Genomic DNA, 21,011 nt, shown 5'->3' with positions numbered 1-21,011 from the left:
CCAAATAAGGTTTTGGTTCATCAAGGTTTTGAAGCTCATGGCTGACAACTGAATTCTGATAATTAGAGAAAGCAGATACTAAAGAACGTCAAGTCAAAATTAAAAGCTAAGAAATTCCTGAGGACCTTCATGCTTGCAGTGGTGAATGCAAGCGGCACGAGAGATCCATCTGCTTCTGTCTAAAGTCAGCTTCATTGCAACAGAAGCAGACGGAGTGGAAGAGATCCCAGACACCTCCATCAAAAAGACTCTTCCTAAGTTACCACGTGGTACACAGAGATAAGGACAGAATCATTCAGCTGGGTAGATATGGCTGCTGTATAAATTCTCTCCTTGAATCAGTCTGACTTTCAAAGCTGATTCTCAGAGAACCTCATCTTTCTGAAAAAAATAAACCCACAAGCCATGATACTCAGGATAGTTTAAGCACAAAAAACTTGGTTCGAACTTCTCTCTGGCAGATAGTCTCTTACAAAAGGATAAATTATATTGACAAAATTAAAAACTGCACTTCATTTTACTAACAGGAATTATGCAAAAATTACCTGAATGGAAAGGAAACTGCTGTTTGGCTTCTCCTGTGTGAGCATCCCAAATTATTGTCGTCTGCATCCGAAGGAAGAGGGAAGAAAACCCATTAATGACTGTTCAACTCAGAGAAAACAGAGAGCAGCACCCCCACTGAGGAGCAATTCTAAAAGATGGACTGATAAAATTATTGACTGCAGAGAGCCTTGTGTGCTGAACAGCTAAATAACCAGAAATCACTGCCAAATATTGCAGAATAATAATCCACGTGTAGATAAAGAAATATCACGCCTACAGAGGAAGTAATATAACTACTAAGAACAGGCATATTCTCTCTGAATAATGCTAGAAGACAGTACTACACATACACATTTTTAATAAGCATTTTGTTCCAGCTGTTGTCTTCTTCAAAGAAGACTTCTTCCTCTTTTCAAAGACGCAAGTTGAATTCTATTCCAAAACTACGTGATGCTACACTTCTGACAATTAAACCACCAAGTGAAATGTTTATCTAGCAGAAATGTTTATCACGTCTTGCCACTGTGGTGGGACAGACTAACGTGCAGTTTGCTTACTACAGGTTTAATCCATACCCACAGCACATGTAAGCAACTCCCCTGTAGAGCTCAATTTTTTGCATATTGGCTTAGGAAGCCATATATATTTTATTCAAATAAAAGTGTTTCCATAACTAGATGAGCTAAAAGGTGCAGTATCTTTAAGATCACTTCCTTCTTGGAAATGGCTAGTTGATCAAACTCCAAACCTAAGTACTGGAAGCAGATCTTTCCTTAACTGAGACACATTTAAGACCCAATTATACATAGGGGGAAAACTGAGTTTTTTTGGTTTAAGTAAAATCTTTTACATAAAAATAGTACACATTTACGCAGCCTCAAAAATGTAATCAATGTGCACTAAAGCACATTAAAGAAAAGTCAACTCTCCAGGATGCCTAGAGGAGAAGAAAATCTTACGGAGTTCAGCGGCACAAGTTCACTGAGTCAGCATATTTATGCTAGAATAACGTATTTTTAAACTCACTTTATCAACACCAGCACTCAAAATATAATTCCCCTTTTTGTTCCATTTCAGGGCAAATATTGGACCTTTATGTTGACCTAAGGTGCTTGCAAGGTTACCTGGAAAAAAGAAAAGGTTAATATTACAATTTGTTTGCAAATTAGCTAAATTAGAGTTCACTGCTGTTCAATGCTTATGAATAACTAATGTTGTTTGACTTACCATCTTCTGTCCATATTCTTGCAAAACCATCATATGAGCCTGTAGCCAATAGTGTTCCATCACTCTGTTGGGATAGATATAAATGGCGAAGGTCAAGACCAGATGAAATCTGTTTCAACCAAGCCTTTTTCTTCTCTTTTCTTTCCCTTTGCTTTGCTTTTCTTTTCTCAGTGTGATTTATGGGAAATCTGAGTCCACACACTGAGACAGACTATACTATGATTTAAACGAAAGGTTATTACTGCAGACAGTGAAGAGGAAATAAAACCCTCTAACATACTATTAAATAGTGGGCTACACCATCAGATAAAATTCATTTAATCAAAAAGATTAGAAAAAGAAAACAAGATATAACAAATTCTATGGGACTCTCCCAGATAACAAACAGATACTACTTCGTAGACATAAAGAGTCTATAAAACATCAACAGATCATCTAAATCCTTACTAAGTCCCAGTGCAGTGAAATTCAGGCATCTATACCTGAAGGAAGGACCTAAACACCTAAGCCATCTACACTCATGGTTAACACCTTGAATGTCATCTGCCACCAAAAAGTCGCTTCCTACTTGTCTGAACACAGATGCTCAGAGGCACAGTACGATGATGGACAGCCTGACAAAAGGTGGATTCATGCGTCCCAATCAGGAGAAAAAAAACCCAGGAACTGTAGTTGTAATGTTGACTTAGAGGGAGTCCAGATGACTAGTTTAGAAGGTTAAATCTAAGGGAAATGAATCCTACCCTTGGTACCAAAGGACATGATCTAAATATAGCCCCTAGAAATAACTTTTCTTATTATAAAACACAAAAAAACAGAGAACCAATTTAATATCATCAGTGTGAAAATTTCACAGTGAAATAGTATTAATACTGTCGTTCTAAATAAACTATAAAGGCAGATGGAATTTCTATCATCATGAACAGAAAATAAGAAAAAGCATAAAATAATCCTTTAAAACATATGTCTACTCCAACCCTCCCAAAACAGTGAGTCAGAGCAGTTGTAGACTTAATTCAAATGTATAATGATGCAGGGGGATAAATCTCAAAACCTAAGCCAACTTCACTGCAATATACACTTATCTGGACCACTGATGAGAACAAAACTGATAAGAAGAAAAAGAGAAAAGGGAAGGAAAGCTCATGGACTAGATGCACAGTTTATCAAAATTTGTTGGTGGTAATTCACATTCTTTGGAAAACTCAAAGTTAGTTGGAAGCACTTCAAGTGTTTAAATTAGGAAAATTTCCTTACGTTAAGTACTGGCACAATGCAAATGAAGTATCAGTGATCAGTGAAGTCTGGAAAGGGAAGGAACTGCTACAGGACAGGAAATACTAGAGGATGCCTGCTGTGTTTTAGACAACTTTCGTAACTGTTCTGCACCTCTGCATGTTTTCCTCTTTCAATTACTCTTTTCCTACTCCTCAGTTCAGTTTTTCCCTACTATTTTTCTTCACTGTGATAACCACAGGAAACATGTAATGAACATTTCTTGGGTTTTATCTTTATTTGCTTTGTTAACCTACCTCTGCTCTTTGTACTTCTTTCATTGTTTCAAATATAAAATACACAGGGGAAGCTGATTTGTGCAGTGGCCTTATCTTTCACTTCTGTGAATTACCTAGCTCACCTGAAGGACAATAACGCAGTAAAGATTAATCAAATCTTGGTCTCTTGCCAGCAACTGAGACTGTATGTAACTGCTGAGAATCCTTTCTGGTACTTAATTTTCAATTTGCTTTCCTACGAAAACAACACTAATGTGATCAGTCTGTCCATACTAATATCAGCAAAACAGACAGAATGCAAGCGATCTCAAAATTAATTAAGGTTCCTGCAAGGTCTTTTAAGTTCTTTTTACAGTGCTTGGTGGCACAAAGGAGACATGAAGCAGCCTTAAAGCTGCCCAAAGACACTAACCAGACACTGGGGATTGTCAACAATCCCTGTCTTCTCTGCTCACTTCAGTCTTCTCTGTGCAGGACAACATTATCTAAGACAGAAGGTTTTGTAGGATTAAAGTTAAAAAAGAGATCAGGCAAGACGGTTCCACCCAGATGGTGGGTAGGTAAAGAGAGAATGACTACACATGCTCCTACCAATGTAAAGACAATGATGTGAACACGTTTTGCTATGCACAGCATAATCCAAATGAGAGAGGGTCTTGATAGTCCAACCTCAGAAAAAGCTTTGCTGGTGCTTATATCTCCTTACAGGCCAACATAAAGTAACTATGAGATGCAAGTACATTATTAATCAGGCTTCATTACTACATAGATTGCTTGTTCAATCTTCATTCTTAAAGTTAGCTAAGTTTATTTTTATCCATGTTCCTAAAATAGAGTTATAAATACATCATTATTAAGCTTGGAGATGGCAAGAGCCCTGGAAAATTATAGCACGTAGGGGAAAGTTCAGTCTACTATGAATATTTGAAACAAGAGGTCAGTAGGTTAAGACAGAGCTTCTGGTCACCTCAGATATAAAAGATATGGAGCAGCAGCTGTAATTGCCTCTGAATTAAATTTAGAAAGTTAAAAACCATGCACAGTCTTAGAAGTTAGCTTACATTCCAGTCCAACGAAGTCACGTCCTTATTGCTGGGGACATCATGTCCTCCTTCTCTTATGCAGTGCCTCAAAACTAGTTGAGTGGAGCCGCTGTTGCTGTTTTCATTGAGATTCCATATTCTGGCCGTTGAGTCTCCGGATCTATAAAAGCAATTGTGCAGAGGTGAAAACTCCTTTGGTGCCAATCCAGCAAACAATGTAAAATCCTCTATTTCTGTTTCTATTGAGAGAACGTCACGGCCTTTAAAAATGTGATTTTTCTTTTCAATTCTGCCCTTCCAGCACTCCCTATACTCTTTAAAAAATGCCCTGTTGTAACAGGCCCTGCTAGGCCTGTTACTTTTGTCTGTCCCTATCTTTCTTATAGGTCACTTTCAAGCACTGAAAGGCTGCAGTAAGGTCTCCCCGGTGCCTCCTCTTCTCCAGGCTGAACAACCCCAACTCTATGGGGAAGAGAAGAAGAGAGAGGCTGAGAGCCTGTCCTCACAGCAGAGCTGTTCCAGCCCTCTGATCATTTCTGCAGCCTCCTCTGGACCCTCTCCAACAGGTCCATGTCTTTCCTGCACTGAGGGCTCCAGAGCTGGACACAAAACTCCAGGGGGGTCTCACCAGAGCCGAGTAGAGGGGCAAAATCACCTCCCTCCACCTGCTGGCCACGTTCCTTTTGATGCAGCCCAAGATACGACTGCCCTCTGGGCTGCAAGCGCACATAACCTCTGAGAGATGCTGTTTGCAAAACAGCCTCTCGGCTTTAAATCAAGCCACAGAACCTAAAGATCAGGAAAATAGAAAGGTAATTTAAATTTATTTTGTCTTGTCTACAGTGTCCTTTGCTGTCTGTAGCTTGGCTGCTTAGCTCACATTGTCCAAAAAGTGGCAAAAAAACTGTTGACAAGAGTATTTTTTCTTGGTGAGAGACAGCCAGCAAGACAGAGACCACATCAAGATTTTAATCTGTTTTATAGACCAAATATTTTCTAGGGAGATGCTTTTATTGCAGACTGAAACCCCAAGTTTGTCCAGAAAAAGTTTTGAAGAGGAAGTGTAGAGTTTATCATAATCTGGTTGTAAATAATATATTTATTTTCACTTTGTATAAATCTTTCTTCCAATGAAAAACGACTCTGAGATCAGAAATCAATTTGCAATGGGGTGGAAGATATTACGCCTTCTAGTTTACTGGGATTTGTCTGATGCTCCCCCCTTCCTCCCCTGCTTTTTTTAAAGCAATCAATAACAACAACAACCAAAACAATCAAAGTACCCTGGATTGCTTGTTTTTTTCAGAGGGTAACTTTCATTTACATGCAGTAAGTAGAATCTCAGAGGAGAATTAGGTTCTCTCTTATATTTCCAAGAATTCATGCAGTCAACATGTCATTGCTGATGTACCTGATGTGTTAGCTTTTCCTTTTTTTTTTTTTAAGTAATGACTAAAACTTCCTTTCTTATACACTAACAAGGAGAAAAAGTCTTAATTCAAAGACTAAAAATCTGAGATCCATTTTTGCTTTGACAAGTCATGTTTCACTGAAAAGGAAATCCATAACAAGGGAAAATCAATTTTTCTTCTGGTCTACTAATAAAAGATTTTAATTATTTACACTGAAAGTACTGGTCAAATTTTAAACACTTCACACATCTTCAAGTGCAAATATTGACGAATCAAGTATCGAACTTCATTGATCTTTGTGTATTATTTTACCAATATTTTAGACAATTTTTACATGAACAATAGCTCAACTATAAAAGCAAAAACCTTTCTGCCTGTATCGGTGGCTCTGAGCTCTGCTGGGTCATGACACACCTGGGGAACGTGCCATCATCTCCTCTCAACCCTTTGGGTCAAGCTGAGATGTGACAGCTGGCCAGGGCTTTCCAGCCTAACCACAAGCTATGGCTGTACAGCCATTCTTTAATTTTTGGCACAAATCTTTCACTTGAGTGATTACGAAATAGTTTTAATCAGGATAATTTTTGCCACCATACAGAGCTGTGACTGTAATATAATTCCTTATTCCTTCAGAGGTCTGGAAAACTGAATAACAATTTTGCACATTTGGCTAGAAAACTAATGAAGTTAATAACGAGGCTCAGAAGTTAAGGAACATTTTTAATTGTGATAATTTACAATAACGAGAACGTAAGTCTTTCACAGGCTTGGGTTATTGGTTAACATGCTAAGTAGGAAATTCCTTCAGCGCTGGCTTCTCGGCTGTATAGGACTCTGGGCCAGTCCTGCCCTCATTGTAATAATCCAGTTTGTTACCGGACCCTGTGAATAAAATAGTCGGCCACTTGGCTATCAAACACAATATCCTATTTGCTAGCCCTAAAAGGGTTATGTTTTGTTTTTCAACAGTTTTATTTAGTCGGTTTTCTGACGATGCTTGGGCAATCTTATTTTCCAGTATTTTAATTTTGTTTTTCCATTTTCTTCTTCCTAAGGCTACATAAGCTATTATGTGTCCCTGCAGAGAGGCTTTATAAATTTACCAGTGTGTGGCAGGGGTATTTGTGTGTCTCCCCTTTTGTTGCTGGGGAAAAAAAAAAGTATTCTCTGCTCTGGAAAGTATTCTGATTTCTGTTGAATGATTCAGTGAACCCTGTCTTATTAGAGGACCATAGTTCAAGCACAATTCAGAAAGATATTTAATCTCCTGAGCCCACAGAAGCATTTCTATCTGCATGATAAAGCAGCTCATTCCAACATGCAAGTCATGGACACTTGCGTAATAGGTATACTGTTCTGCACTATGGTAGAGTACTGCCAAGTTTGAGGAAGGCTAGTTCTGAAATAATTTTATTTCATGCTCTCCAGTCCTGGTATAATAATGAATCAAGGTAGGCAAACACTTGCAGAATTTTATTTGTGACACATAATATCCTCACGCTGTAACTGTCAGCAGAGAGGTTAAAACAGCTGCAGTTGGATAAAGAAGTTTGCAAGATGGTTGTTGACCCTTGGTATTTCTAATCTTCAGCCGTAAGTCTTATAATCACTGTTATTTTGATATGCAATATTGCTAATGTGTATTTAACACTTCTGGCTCAAACAGGTTAGACTTGTTATGATTTTATTTTAAAAGAGATTATTAAAAGCATACAGGGAATGAAACTCCTCATAATTTACACACCTAACTTTTCCTTAATAAAGCAGGTCTCTTAAAGTGAGTGCTTCTGCTTCCCAGGCAAGTCAGCAGTGGGAAATGCCTCGGGGGTACCCAAAGGGAGATGTCTGTCTGTCCAACTGATTCTACAACACTGCTACCTGCAACATGCTATTCAAGTAGACCTCACCTAATAGCTGACCACTTTGCATTAATGCAAACTACAAAATGTAACTACTCCTACATTTATACAGTCCTAAAATGACACTTGGCCCTTTGGAGGCAACCGCGAGGCTGATGCGGCCCCCAGTGACAATAAGTTTGACACCCCTGCATTAATAGATTTGATGCAATTGGGAAACTGGCCCAAATGAAGTGACCTGCTAATGAATAAGCACTTACAGTTGGCAGAATTAACACCTGTCACTGACTAGGGGGTTGGGTTTGTGAAATCAAGTCCCTCAACCTGGTAATTCAAAAGAATTATTCAGAAAGGTAATTCATGATGGATCTTAAACCACTGATGTGAGGAATACAGTAACTCAAAGCATTATACAAAATCCAGAGATGATGACAGGAGATGGCCTAGAAACATTCTTTCTTGCTTCTGAGAGACACAGCCATAACTGACAGATCTTGGAAAACAGCTTTTACAGCAGATTATTTTGCTGGCTAGGCAGAGCAAAAGTGCACAGTGCCAAAGTTCCCCTGTGTGAAAGAGGCTGGTATAGATCAGCAAAGTTGAGCAAAGAAACCTACTGTTGGGTTTTGGGAATAAAGCCAGGTCCCTCTGCTTCACAGCTATGAGAATTCCTTGAAGGGCATGGCTGGATGTAACAGAGCAGAGCATGCTCTTGGAAACAGCCCCTGAACGTGCAGACAGAGCATCCTAAATTCAAATGGTAAAGCTTTTGGAGTTCAAGGCCCTGGTAACCTGGACATTCACAGTCCAGCCCCTTCCATACTGGGAAATCTGAGTATGTCCAGGAACACTCTGGGTCACTGGACCATGATCACCTACGCTAGCAAACTGATAGGTTATTTCCTGGCCAGACTCTGGCCTGTTTTAATTAACACTCTTGCTCGGGGCCCTGATGTTCTCTCTGAATAACTCCTGGGCATGGCTTGGTGGTTATAATGGTCCAGAGACAATTCCCAGTGTGCAGATTGTTTGGCAGCCAGGACAGTTTGCTAGCACAGACACCGGCCCTTCTGTGCCAGTTGGCCTCAGCGCTCAGGAATACTCCCAGGCATGGTTAGTTTACTAATGTGGACGTAGCTGTAGTGGGTTTCTGCACTACCCAGGGAACACAACCATCTGTAAGATTTTACATGCACCATAAAATTGCAACTTAGATATTGAAAGATATCTCATGGAAGAAATCAGTCTTTGAAGAGGAGAGCAATCAGTTTTTAGGAGCAAAATTGAAATTATGGCCCAGAATGGCCAAATCTCGCAATTTAGCCAAGCATAATTGTGTGGGGGTTTTTTTGTACCTGTCCAAAACATTATGCAATTATTCATTCTTCAGTGTTGATTTCCCTCATAAAGGGTATCTTCTTACATGGCTGTATGTATGCACTTTACTGTACTATTATAATGCTTCTGTTCATAATAACATCTAAGCATTCTTCTCATAAGCATGTGGCAACAGTCATGCCTTTGAAAGCCTTCACTGGCATCTCTAGTCTCCACCGTCCTCCACTTTAAGGGTTATGGGTGTGGTGGAGGAGGAAGAAGAGCTGCAGAATATATTTTTTCTGGCTATTTCATCAGAGAAATTCCTGTCTCCACTCCTTTTTTTCTTTTTTTCTTTTTTTTTTTTTAATAGCCTTTTGCATAGTCCAGAGAGTATATATGCCCGTGCTATCCTTCACACTCTAGAAAGTCACAGCAATTGACTAGATGAGATATCCAATACCAAAATCCCTTTCTATCAGTGGGATACACACTAAAACTGGAAACCAATCACTCTAGTTTTGAGTAATTCATTCTGCAAACAAATCCCCTTACACAGCTTGCTTCAGATTAGGTCGTGAACCTGCATCATTCTTTTAGACCTTTGAACATTACATCAGGTTGCTGTCTAAACCTCCGCTAATTGTTAGAAAAAATATTGCTTGTATAACAAGGCTTGAAGAAAATACTTCGCCATGAATTGAAATTTAATTGTGCAAGGCACTTTATTAACAGAACAAATGTGTTATTTCCTTTATTTAATAATCAGGTTTTTATATGTATTTTTTAAGAAGGCAACAGATGGGTACAATCAGGCAGATGGGAAAAGAGATGAGAGAGACTGGGCAGCAAAATATGGCTATTATAGAATCTAACAATTCGGTCTTTGCACATCAGACTAACTGTAGTTTTGTTTTTTGAAGCATTACTTTGTAAAGGACAAACTGCAGCATCCTGTAGATCTCGGGGAGTTTCTCCCCCTCATTTAATTGGTGCCATAATACATAGTTTACCTCGAGATGCTAACTCACACTATTATTGTACCAGACACCTCATATGCTTCTTTGTGCAGAAGCACAATCAGACACTCAGCTCTCTTCCTTGGGTTTCCTTTTCTTCTGTGCATTCTATGCCTTTTCAGTCATGCAAGCTTCGTCAGGCACGCACTGCTGCATGACGTGAAGGCTAACTTCATCACATGCTTTGTTTCTTGCGAGCAAGCTAAAATCTGATCAAGATGCACATGGTTCTACATTATTTGCATTTTCATTGCATTGCCATTAGTCTGCATCAGACACAGCACCAGGCTGTACTTTCTAACCATGCATGTATTTACCTGGTTCCAAAATCAGTAGCAAAGCTTATTAAGAAAGACTTATTACACTGAAGGGTAAAGCTTAATTGAAGGGATATTGAGATGATACTCCTCTATCTCAGACATCTGACTGATGGTTCTGATTATCATCCCCCAGGTTTACGTGAAGCTGTGTAAGACATCACTGTTCCAGGATCCATCTACCGGTGCTTAGCACCCTGCAGCAAAGTTAAAGCGCCCACGGGTTCCTCCATCACTGCAGTACGTGCTCTGGTTTATTAAATGGTCCAGCGTCTCAACTACACGCACTATGGCTGTGAACGCCAGGGAGGCGCTGGCAGAGGCGAGTCAGGTACCAAGATGTGGTTACCAGGGCTGAAGCCAACAGATGAGGTCTCAGCACCTGCACTTGGGAGTCTTCACTCCCTATGTAATGAGTTGAGAGATGTAGGTACCTGCTGAGGGACAGAGCAGTTGAGTAGATGCCTAATTTCAGCTGTGCAGATATTCTCCAGAATAAAGAATTGCCTTCATCTTAGGCCCCACCAGTCATCCCTAAAGAATAATTCTGTATGGTATCCTATCTCCCCACTGGTTTTCCTTCAGATAATAATATGGGTGTGCTAACTGACCACCTGCAGACTGTTCTGCATAGAATTCAAATAAATACCATAATGGATAAGTTTACTATTAAAAAGTATATTGTTTAGAGTGACAGGGCTAAAGGAGATTCATTGTACAGTCCTTTCATTTGAATTATCCTAAATATGAGAGCTACTGATCTCAAGACAACCCATGAAATTCTAATGAAGTTTGTCCCCACTACGGTAAAGCTCTTCCAAGTTCTATGAAACCTTCTCAAGATTTTCAACTTTAATAAGAAACAACCATGAAAACAATTTAATGAGGTTAACTAAATTCTTCTTAGTTTTTGAGGTTTTCTTCACTGCTAGGCTATGATTTAATACCTATGGTTAGTCAAAGCATTTAGGCATACATTGAAAAGTTAGAGGAGTAGTACAGAAGCATGTTCATTCAGGATCATTTCATGCTGATTTACAAATCATTATGCAGGCAGTAACATTACCTGTACGTCACAGATTCTTTGCCTTCCCTTGATTAATTTATTTTTCCTTGAAAACTTCCTCTCAGATTTGAGCCAGGATGATTAATGAATATAATATACTACAGTTCTACCACATTTGACAATCCCAATTTTTATTTATTTACACATTAAATGAATCTCTTTTTATGGCTCACTCAACTGTATGCTGAGGACAATCTGTGTGAAATAACTGTTTTATACCTGCCTATTTTATCTGGAGACTGACCTTACTAATCAGGACTTCCCTTCTTAATAATAATCATTTGCCAGGGATAAGTAATACTGCCAAGCAATATTGCCTGAGACACTAGAAAACTTGAGTGGGTAGAGGAATACAGTCAGCAGAAAACAGAGCAAACACATGGCACAGGAGTGTGGCTGCTATTACTGCTCTTGTCTGTATCATGGCAGCACCCAGGGATCCTACCACAATGGAGAAGACCCACTGAGTCTACGGACAAAAAGAGCTGAAAACCAAAGTTTTTCAACCAAAACACCTACATACAGCTTTTGCAAATTCTACCACTATACCCATTTTAAATTAATACATGAAGATACTTAGTGCTACAGATGCTAGAAGTACTACCAGGTCTGGACATTCCAGAAATGAAGAATATTCATCAAGATTCTGTTTTCTAAAAATCCAGTTTGTTGTCTAAAATTATTCTTTGGAAACTTCTGTCTTCACTCTCTTAGAGATCTTGTGTTGTTTATCCAATCTGGTGTTTATTTTTCCTATTTATTCTTTCCCATTTGCACTCTAATTCCTTGTTTTCATGTATTAAGTCAACAAAGATAGGAAGATTATTCTGACGATCTTGCAAAAAGTTGGAAATAAAATAAGGACTCTCCTTTTCCTTGTAAGAAATGTGTTCTCCTACTGCTAAGCAACTTTGAGTGCTGAAGACCCATTTCTCTCCTCTGACTTATATCAGTTTTCCTCCATGTTCCCAGCTAGACTTCTGAAATTTAGCCTGCATTTTAAAGTTTAACTTTAAGCATGAACACAGATTCCAACAGTGTCTCTATATAGCTCTAGGGGCATGTTTACATTAGCATTTTTGCTTGGATCAAAAGCGCTTTTTGTAAGTCAGCCTCGTGACTGTCCCACTTACCACGCTTTGGTTGATCTTGCTGAGCAGTCCTAGAGAACACAAACTGACTCCTTTTCAATGACAACAAACTAAAACACGCCCTTGTGACCAGTGCATCGGACAAAACTAGGTCCAGCCTGAAGTGTCCTCTCCAATACAAACAGTGGTGACATAAGGTCCTCTCTCAACAGTTCTGCTTTACAGATCTGTTCCCATTTGTGCTACACCACGCCAATGCAGACGTAGCCAAAGAGAAGTCTGTTTTAGAGTCTCCATACTTAAAAACAAAACCTGGAAGCCAAAGACTTTCTAAGACCTCAATGTGAACCATTAACTAAGAGAAGTAGGAGTAGACTACGTGAACTTCAAATAGTCTGAGAATTATCCATAGTTATTTAAAAAACCTTTAAATATATATACATGTCTGTGTATTCAGGGCCATAGAGTGCACATCTTAAATGTGCGAATGCTTCATATCCTGCATCAGCTTATAATTACTTAACTCCTACACAGGTACAGACAGTACTGCTGAAAAAAAACAGTTGCGGGCTCAAAAAACAGTGAAGCGAATACTCATTCATCTTTACTATATACCCACAAGTTCTTGCATCTCTAAATACACTCTAATTGCAGCAGCTGGTTTTAGTCATGGTCTTACCCAGATGCTAGCAGGTCACTGACAGGGTTCCAGGCACAGATGAACACCTCTGATTCATGGCCCCGAAGGACTGTTGCTTTGTTAGGAGGAATTTCAACATCCCCATCGATTTCCATTGGCTTTGAATGATTATCTGTAAGGAGATATATCAGAGTAAGTAGTTTGCAAGATGCTGTTAGGTCAGCTTTAAAAACAGCTGGCTACCCACAGCCTAAAGCTTACAGCAACACATACGCTATAAATAATATTCTGTGTTCTGTCACTGACCATATTACTATATTTTCTCCCCTATGGTGATTCAAATTTAAGAGTTTTCCTCAAAATGCAGAGCTTTCCAAAACATTCTGTGTAAACCTGTGCAGCTTTTCTTTAAAAAAAGTTAGTATTTATTTCAGTAGAGGTTTTTTTAAAGTTGGCGTAATTAAAAATTACTTACAGATCTATTAAAATGGGAGATTGCCATATCTGAGAAAAGTTTTATGATGTTCTTGTAAAAAAGTAACATGTAGCACAGTTGTTTTCTTAAGAGAGTGTCCTGTAAGCAGCATGTGGGTTACTCATAAATGAAGAATATACTGAGTAAAGGCCTCATTCCCTGAGCATGGCAGGGAAATACTGAGGGGTCACCTTCTTTATGGTATCATGATATATGTAAAGGTACCAGTTAAGGCATAGATATACTTAACCTGTACGCTGTAATTCTGGGGTTGTTCCTTAAACTGCAGTCTAAGTAACCTTGGTTTTACAAAGCTCTTTTATTTCCGTAAGGGAAAAAAAAAGTGAATTTGAAATGATGAATTTCTCTTAGTGGCAGCAATTCATTCCAATTTGCATCACGAATAACGTTTTCACTCCAGATTTTCATTGCTTCAGTATAAATCTTCCTCATTCAGCTCAAACTACGCTTCCTGGCAGCAGCACAAGATTATTACCCTCTGTGACCAAGGCCAGGTAAGGCACTGAACCAGCAGCCAGATGTTACCTGGAGCAGTGTGGCCCATTTTGCAGAAGGCACAGCTGTGAGGGGAGGGCTGGCGGCTTCCTCCTACCTCACCAACGCCTCGGACAGCCAATCTGCTCCGACTGATCAAAATCCAACTTCTCATCCTGGGTTAAGTCTTTTAGTTAGTCACTCTTTCACCACACACGGAGATCCACAGGTTTGCAGGTGGAGTAATTATGCTTCTTTATCGCCACATGTTCATGGCATTTAAAACCAGCCATCTGTCCCGACACTTGAGCTCTGCTGAGCTATTGCCCATCGACCGGCAAAACAGACTGGGACGTTGCACAACTGCCATTGGAAGGGAGATCTCCAGATTTCCACCCCACCCAGGCTTCCAAATACCCTGTTTTGCTCTGCCTAAATCATGCCGAGTCACACAAGTAGTATTTCTCACTGCGTATTTGGTTAGGTACCACATCGACTACGTCTGTGCCATAACTACACCACAGATGAAATGTAATTCGCAGGTAATTCACATGTAATTCAATGAGCTGCAAAGCACTGAGTATCAAAATTAGAAAACAACTAACTAGTTCCACAGTTCACACTTCTAATTAAAAATACCTATATTTTAAACTACATTTATTACCTACGGACTTGTTGCATAAAACTAAACCTATTAGAAATGCCTATTTGTAAAATCTACACCTGTGCCGAGTCCCTACATTAAGCATTCCCCTTGTTAATTCCCTAACTACTAAAATTAATACTGTTAGGATATAGTAGCACTTGATATTTAGCCTGACACTAGCAGCTGGGAACTTTGATATGATATTCTGAGAAATTAGGGCAACGAAGAGTGAAGCACTATTAAAATCCACCAGAAGACACAAGTATAGACCTCGCAATCCTTTATTTCTCAGCACGGCACAGAATCGCCAGGTTTAAAGCGTATTTTCATGAGAAAACCAGCAGCATGGTAATGGCTACACATTCATCTGTGGCCTGTTCACAGTGCGAGCTGGAAGCTGGGGGTAAATCAAAAAGTAAGATCTTTCAGGTGTTTTATTTCACAAATTTAAATGAGATGCTGCTCTTACCACATACAATCGTATTGTTACCTGCCTGGCTCTAAAGGCAGAGCTGCTTTTCACTCTGAAATAAAACCAAATGACAGCTTGGAAGCAGCATTGCTCCAAGGTCCCTGAGTCATGAGGTGCTGCCAGAGCAAGGCCATCTGATGCTTAGAAATATTTTTCCTTTGTATATGGCCCGATGGAGGAACCTGGATACAGACTTTGAATGTTACTAACTGCTGTGAAAAAACCCACAAATAGTCATGCTGTGAGAAGGCACCTTGATCAGCTGATACCTGCATTAGTATATGCAAGACTGACTGGCCTCTGGGACCAATGAATTATCTGCAGGATTATTTTTTATTGTCCTCCAGTAATGATTTTGACCTTACAGCTTTGATGGTTCAGAAGAAAACGGAGAGGAAGACGAGAAGTCTTTCAGAAATCATTCGCAAATGTTCACATTATATGTGTTTTCTTCCTGTTTTTATCATAGTCGGGAACATTCATATTTAGAGTGTTACTGTTAAATGCAAAACTTAAAATGCCCCGTTGAACAAACAGGACAGTTCATGCTTCTGCGAGACCGCTTCAGGCTCTTCTCAGATTCAGACGGACACTAGCAATATAAAACAGATAAAATTATGATAACAACAAAAAACTGCAGTACGAGCTCCTGTGAGCCCTGATCTCACCTGAAAATGTAGCTTTCCTATGGATGCAGCTACAATGTGTGCATGGGGAACGAGGATAAGCAGGTAAGATGCAGTAACCCTCAAGAACAGGGTTATTTTTTTAAAAAAAAGTATCTTCAGAGCACAAAGCTCTCAGTTAAGATCTCATCTGCACAAAAAACGCCTCTGAGGGGGTCTCTGAAAGAGAGGACAGTTCTACCAAGGGCAACAGACCCTCATGAGTAAAAAACTTAAGTCCGAAGGTCACGTAGTGGAGGGCTCTGCTCAAACGTTAACACAAACCACTTTCTAATGGTCAGAAGATCTTTGGTTAAGTCTATGTTATATTATTATTTTTTTCCTCACACATATTAAAAATATGAAATAACTGGAAATTAAAAGTCATATTCCCCCAAACTATTATGACTAAGTTTTTTAAAAAAATATAATTCTAATGTACCCATGAGTAATATTAACTCTCTGTTTCCTCCAAATTAAAAAATATATGCTTGCCCTGTCTTTTCTCAGGAAATGTGTTTTTCTACTTAAATCTCTGACAGGCCCTTCACTGAAGTTGTTCTTTACAGCTGTAGGGCTGTAATAAAGGAACTGGACTCAGCCTTTTTTCCAGAGCTTTATTTTTCTTAAACCCAAGCCAATCCTTGCAAATATAATGAAACAAATGACACTAAAAATATTTGAGTTGGAAAACAATCCAAAGTTTGGCTCCATTTCGACATGTGAATTTTTAATTTTTTTTACTAATTTTTAAAGTGATTCAAAGCTGAAAACATTACTCAGGAAGCAGCATGAGAAGGCAGCAATTTTATTTATTTATTATTTGAATCTGCCCTAAGCTGTTGTTATTGTTAGATTTTTTTCTGTCTCTCCCTTTCTTAAATCAAATCACCCTATTGTATTATATTAATTATAACATACACAAAAACATGTCATATTTTATTAAATATATTAACGCTTTTTTTGGAGCATGGACTCCATGTCAGAATAAATGCAAACTAGGTAACTTCCCAAAGGCATCTCTCTTACTCCCCACATCTGCCTTTTCATGACAGGCTGATACATGGGTGACTTCCAGGTTCCGATTAAGGACTAGCACACTAGACAAAACCATCCCTATATGCCAGTTCTGTGGAATCCAACAACAGTGAAAATGAAGGTTTGGGAAGTTTCTCATACCTTTCGTACCAGCAGTCTTGTCGACCCAGCTTTCACCTCACCCATCTTATGTCCTATCCTAAACTTTTGTCCTATCCATCCTAAACCTTTTGTCCTTATCTAAGACATGTTATGTCCCATCCTAAACTTTTGTCTGATCCTACCCTAAAACTTTGGTCCTAATCTAAGCTCTTGCTGGATCTTTCATCTGAGTCTCTCCTAGATTAAAGAGACTCTGAACACAGTGACAAGGGACATGGTAAGGTGGGATACATAGTTTGCCCCACATAGCAATGAAAGGAAAGGGTATGACCCTTTTGTTATCTCATTCATGTAATTATATCTTTCTAACTTTATCACAAGAGAGGGAAATACAATTGTAAGAGTGTTAATCAGACTTGTGCAGTAAATTGGCAGCTAGACCTGTTATTTCTCATGGTTTCTGACAATTACTGAGGCAGTTCTCCTGGAGTTCATGTAAGCAGGTCTGTCCAAGGGTGAGAATGCCAGTTTTGCAGTTCTCTGTGCATTTCCCATGTACAATCCTCATCTACAGCTGTGCTCCACCACCTTGCCGATATCCTCCAAATGCCTCAGGCACAAAGGTTATCGTCCTCCCAAGGCGAGGGAGTCACACACATCAGAGAGTTGGCTGTGCCTGGATTTCTCAGCAGCTTCTCTCCAAAGCCTCTTTCTCCTGAAGCTGCAGACCTCACTTCTTCACCCAGGATGCCCAACTGGCACAAATACAGCTGCCAACAACATGTGCCAGCTGGCCAGCTACTCCTCGAGGACTTTCTGTCTTCCCATTGCCATTGCTCGGTTAACTTGTCTGCCTGGTAGGCTGCTTAGCCACTGGAATGCTTCGAAATTTGCTGTCTGGTGGAGTAACTCACTGGCTGACACAGCGTCATGCTCTTGCATCCTGCTCCAGACAGAGCTATTGGATGATATTCACTCATACAGGACTTCTCCTCAACACTCCAAGAAAGGTCTGCAACTGTTCGTGAAAATCCTTCTAATAAAAAATGCAGTGAGAATTACTATTTTTTTAATAATAAAATGGTAGATCTGAGAAATCAAGGCTTAGAGTGTGGCCACATATCTGACCTGACCTGCAAGGCTTTCCTTTTATTAATACGATAGTATATGTGTTTCTTTAGATCAGAAGGAAATAAGTCTGAGAGGCTCTGTATTAGTGATGAACCGATAATCAGTTTTCTGCCTTAAGAATTTGTTATTTTTGGTCTCGAGACAGGAAGACATTACTCTAAAATTTTCACAAATCAGTTGAAGGAAAGTGTCAACAAACAAAATGTCAGCATTTGATACATTTACAAGTCCTTTCATTTCTGTTTGCACCCCTTCACATATGAAATGAGATAAATTTTTAAAAAAAAGGGTCAGTTGGAAGTAAAACATAAGCAATCTGTAGTCTAAACACAGATTAATGTTTACAAATTTTTCAAAAAATTTTTACAATTGCTTTCTAAAATGAAAAATGTAATTTAAATAACTGTCGTTTTATGGGGGGAAACTATCCCGTCTAACTAGAATTCTCTGCAGAAAAAACTGGTTTGAAAGCATTTTTCCAACTGACCCACAGAGGAATCTATTCAGATTTGCAGAACAAATACAATCAGACTATAGTTCTGACCTGCTGTCTAAGCCAAAGAGCTGTTGGGGCTTCCTACAAAACCTGCCATGCACATTCCTCTAGAATTTCCTCAGAAGGCAATGAGGCGTTAAGGCAGGGGTGTCAAACTCATTTTCACCGTGGGCCACATCAGCCTCACAGCTGCCTTCAAAGAGCCGACTGTAATTTTAGGACTATTTATACAGTCCTAAAATTACATTTATACAATCCTGTTTTAAAAGGTCTATATAAACTAAATCAAATAGATTTATGTCTTGCGTTTTGGAATGCTAGATTTGGTTTTAATTAACAAAAGCAAATATTTGTAATAATCTACTAGATGTGAAACCGGTTTTGAGAGCAACAGGGAAGTAAAAGGATTCCAGAACAGAATCAGAAATGGTGCGTGGCTTCTTTCCACTCCATGGCAACTCAATAGCACTAGTTTCACCAGTTTCAATAACAGTAGTGGAAACTCAATAGTTTCCACTCAATAACTGCAATTACATATTAACTAAAAAGGGATAAAAGATCCAGGTACTCATATGAAGCCTTTAGCTTTTTTGATATTTCTCTCCTCTCTGACCCTCCTCATCCTCCAAACTGTTGAACACATTTTCTAACCGGAAATACCATGGAAATTACAGCACACTACTCCTCCACACTTCGCTTAAGCAACTTGAAATATTCCTGTTAGTACAAGCAGAAGAGGGAAATGCTGGCTTCACATAATAACGCAATATACAGCTGGTAAAATTATAAATACCTCAGAGGAAAACAATCAAACAGAACAAAGTTATTTTAAAAACTATGCTGTGCTCTCTTCTGCAAGGCCCATTTGTTCTGTGCACAAAGAAATCCCAAAAGGTGGCTTCTCTAACCGTAACTTTATGGCAACGACAATCCTGTGATGCAGGGGTGTCAAACTCATTCACACGTCGCTCTCCTGCTCCTGCGGTGCAAGGTGTGTCACACACGCTGCACAGGTGACCAGCGCTGGCAGGAGCCTGGGGACAAGGAGCTCAGTCCTGCTGCTGGAGGGAAACCAAGTGCCAGGCCAGAAAAACCAAGGAGGTGGGCCGGATCCGGGCAGTGGGCCAGGTGTTTGACACCTGTGCATTAAGGTCTCATTTCAGAAGTTTACCAGTGCCCTAATACAGCTTGCACAGAGAAACCAGAACCGTTAATCGTATCTGCCCCACAGTGCTGGCGAGATCCAGTTACACAAGCAGTTACGTCCACTCCTTGTTTTATATATCTGACTTCAGGTGTCTCGGATACGAGTGCAGTCTCCTGCCATCACCAACAACCAAATGTGAATTCACAGCTCTGGAGAACTGACTGTTTCCACAGACTAAAGAAATCTCAGGAAGGCAGGACCTTCACTGTACTGTATGACTAAGCATGTGGTCTTTAAAAAGGCGAGGAACTCTTTGCTCTGTACCTTCAGGACAGGTTGGCTGCATCCAAGCTGTCAGCTGGGAATTGTCCTTGGCACACGCGACTCTCTATTCTGTGCGTGGCCGTGCTGTTCAAGAATGGGCGGATATCTGATATAGTCCAAACTGGGCCAATGGCTTTGCCAGTAATGCTATGGATGATCCTGTGCTTGGCGATGCTGTACAAGAATGGATAGCTGGTATAGTCCAAACCATGCCAAGAACCATGCCAAGGCTACGGATGATCACAGGGTAGTTAGCACTCAAGGCTATGCTCCGGCCATGCTTCATTTACACAGAAATGGCTTGTAGGTCCCAGCCTCTCAACCCATCTCCCTGCTAGCCTGCCCAAAATGATCAACTGTGGCTACAGCTTTTCCCACTTTTATCAAATATCTAAAAGCACCTATACAGCTGGTAATATTAATGACGCCTGGTTAGCCTGCTCCAAGGAGAGAGCATACAGCTCCACTTCTTAATACTGTCTTCAACTGGCAATTCTGAAGATATCTGAAGCTTTTGGATTCTGAGAGGGCACCAGTAAAACACAGCACTGTGATGTGAAACATGATTTTTACTCAGTAGCCTTTCTAGAAATGCCTCACCCTCCTGAAATGACTCCCCTGAGTTCTACTACCTAGCAGACACCAACAAAGTTCAAGAATATTATTGCAACTCAAACTGCCCAACAGTGGCAAAACAGCTGCAAAAGGGTTGGCTTACTTATTGCATGTGCCCCATTCTCCTCTCCGTTCACAGTGGCTTCTCCGTTCTTTGGTGTGTTCTGCTGGGAAACAGCAGTCGTCGTTGCTCCCGCTGTCGCTGCCGTTGCCGCCGCTGCCGCCGCCGCGCTGGCTTGTTGCTGAGCTAGTTTCTCTCTGAAGGCTTGCTGCCGGGTCTGGACAACATCAGGCATCACCGCGTCTATCAGAGACAGTGACTCTATCGGCCTGCCGTCAAATACTGTACCATCC

General features: G+C 39.9%; 1 protein-coding gene across 3 annotated transcripts in view; it reads right to left on the bottom strand.

The window, feature by feature from the left end:
- TBL1X (transducin beta like 1 X-linked) overlaps positions 1-21,011 on the bottom strand; it is a 203,957-nt gene that overhangs the window by 15,348 nt on the left and 167,598 nt on the right. For all 3 annotated transcript variants that reach the window (XM_065638786.1, XM_065638795.1, XM_065638778.1), the window contains exons 7-12: positions 20,761-21,010; positions 13,091-13,223; positions 4,349-4,490; positions 1,774-1,837; positions 1,573-1,670; positions 546-606 (exon numbers count right to left, since the gene is read on the bottom strand). In XM_065638786.1, coding sequence (XP_065494858.1) covers positions 546-606; positions 1,573-1,670; positions 1,774-1,837; positions 4,349-4,490; positions 13,091-13,223; positions 20,761-21,010 — 748 coding nt within the window. The remainder of the gene's footprint in view (positions 1-545; positions 607-1,572; positions 1,671-1,773; positions 1,838-4,348; positions 4,491-13,090; positions 13,224-20,760; position 21,011) is intronic.

Source organism: Caloenas nicobarica, chromosome 1 (genome assembly GCF_036013445.1).
Source record: "Caloenas nicobarica isolate bCalNic1 chromosome 1, bCalNic1.hap1, whole genome shotgun sequence".
In the NCBI taxonomy this organism is placed as follows: domain Eukaryota; kingdom Metazoa; phylum Chordata; class Aves; order Columbiformes; family Columbidae; genus Caloenas; species Caloenas nicobarica.
The sequence above is the reverse complement of the archived record's forward strand: the minus strand, read 5'-3'. Positions and strand labels throughout refer to the sequence as shown.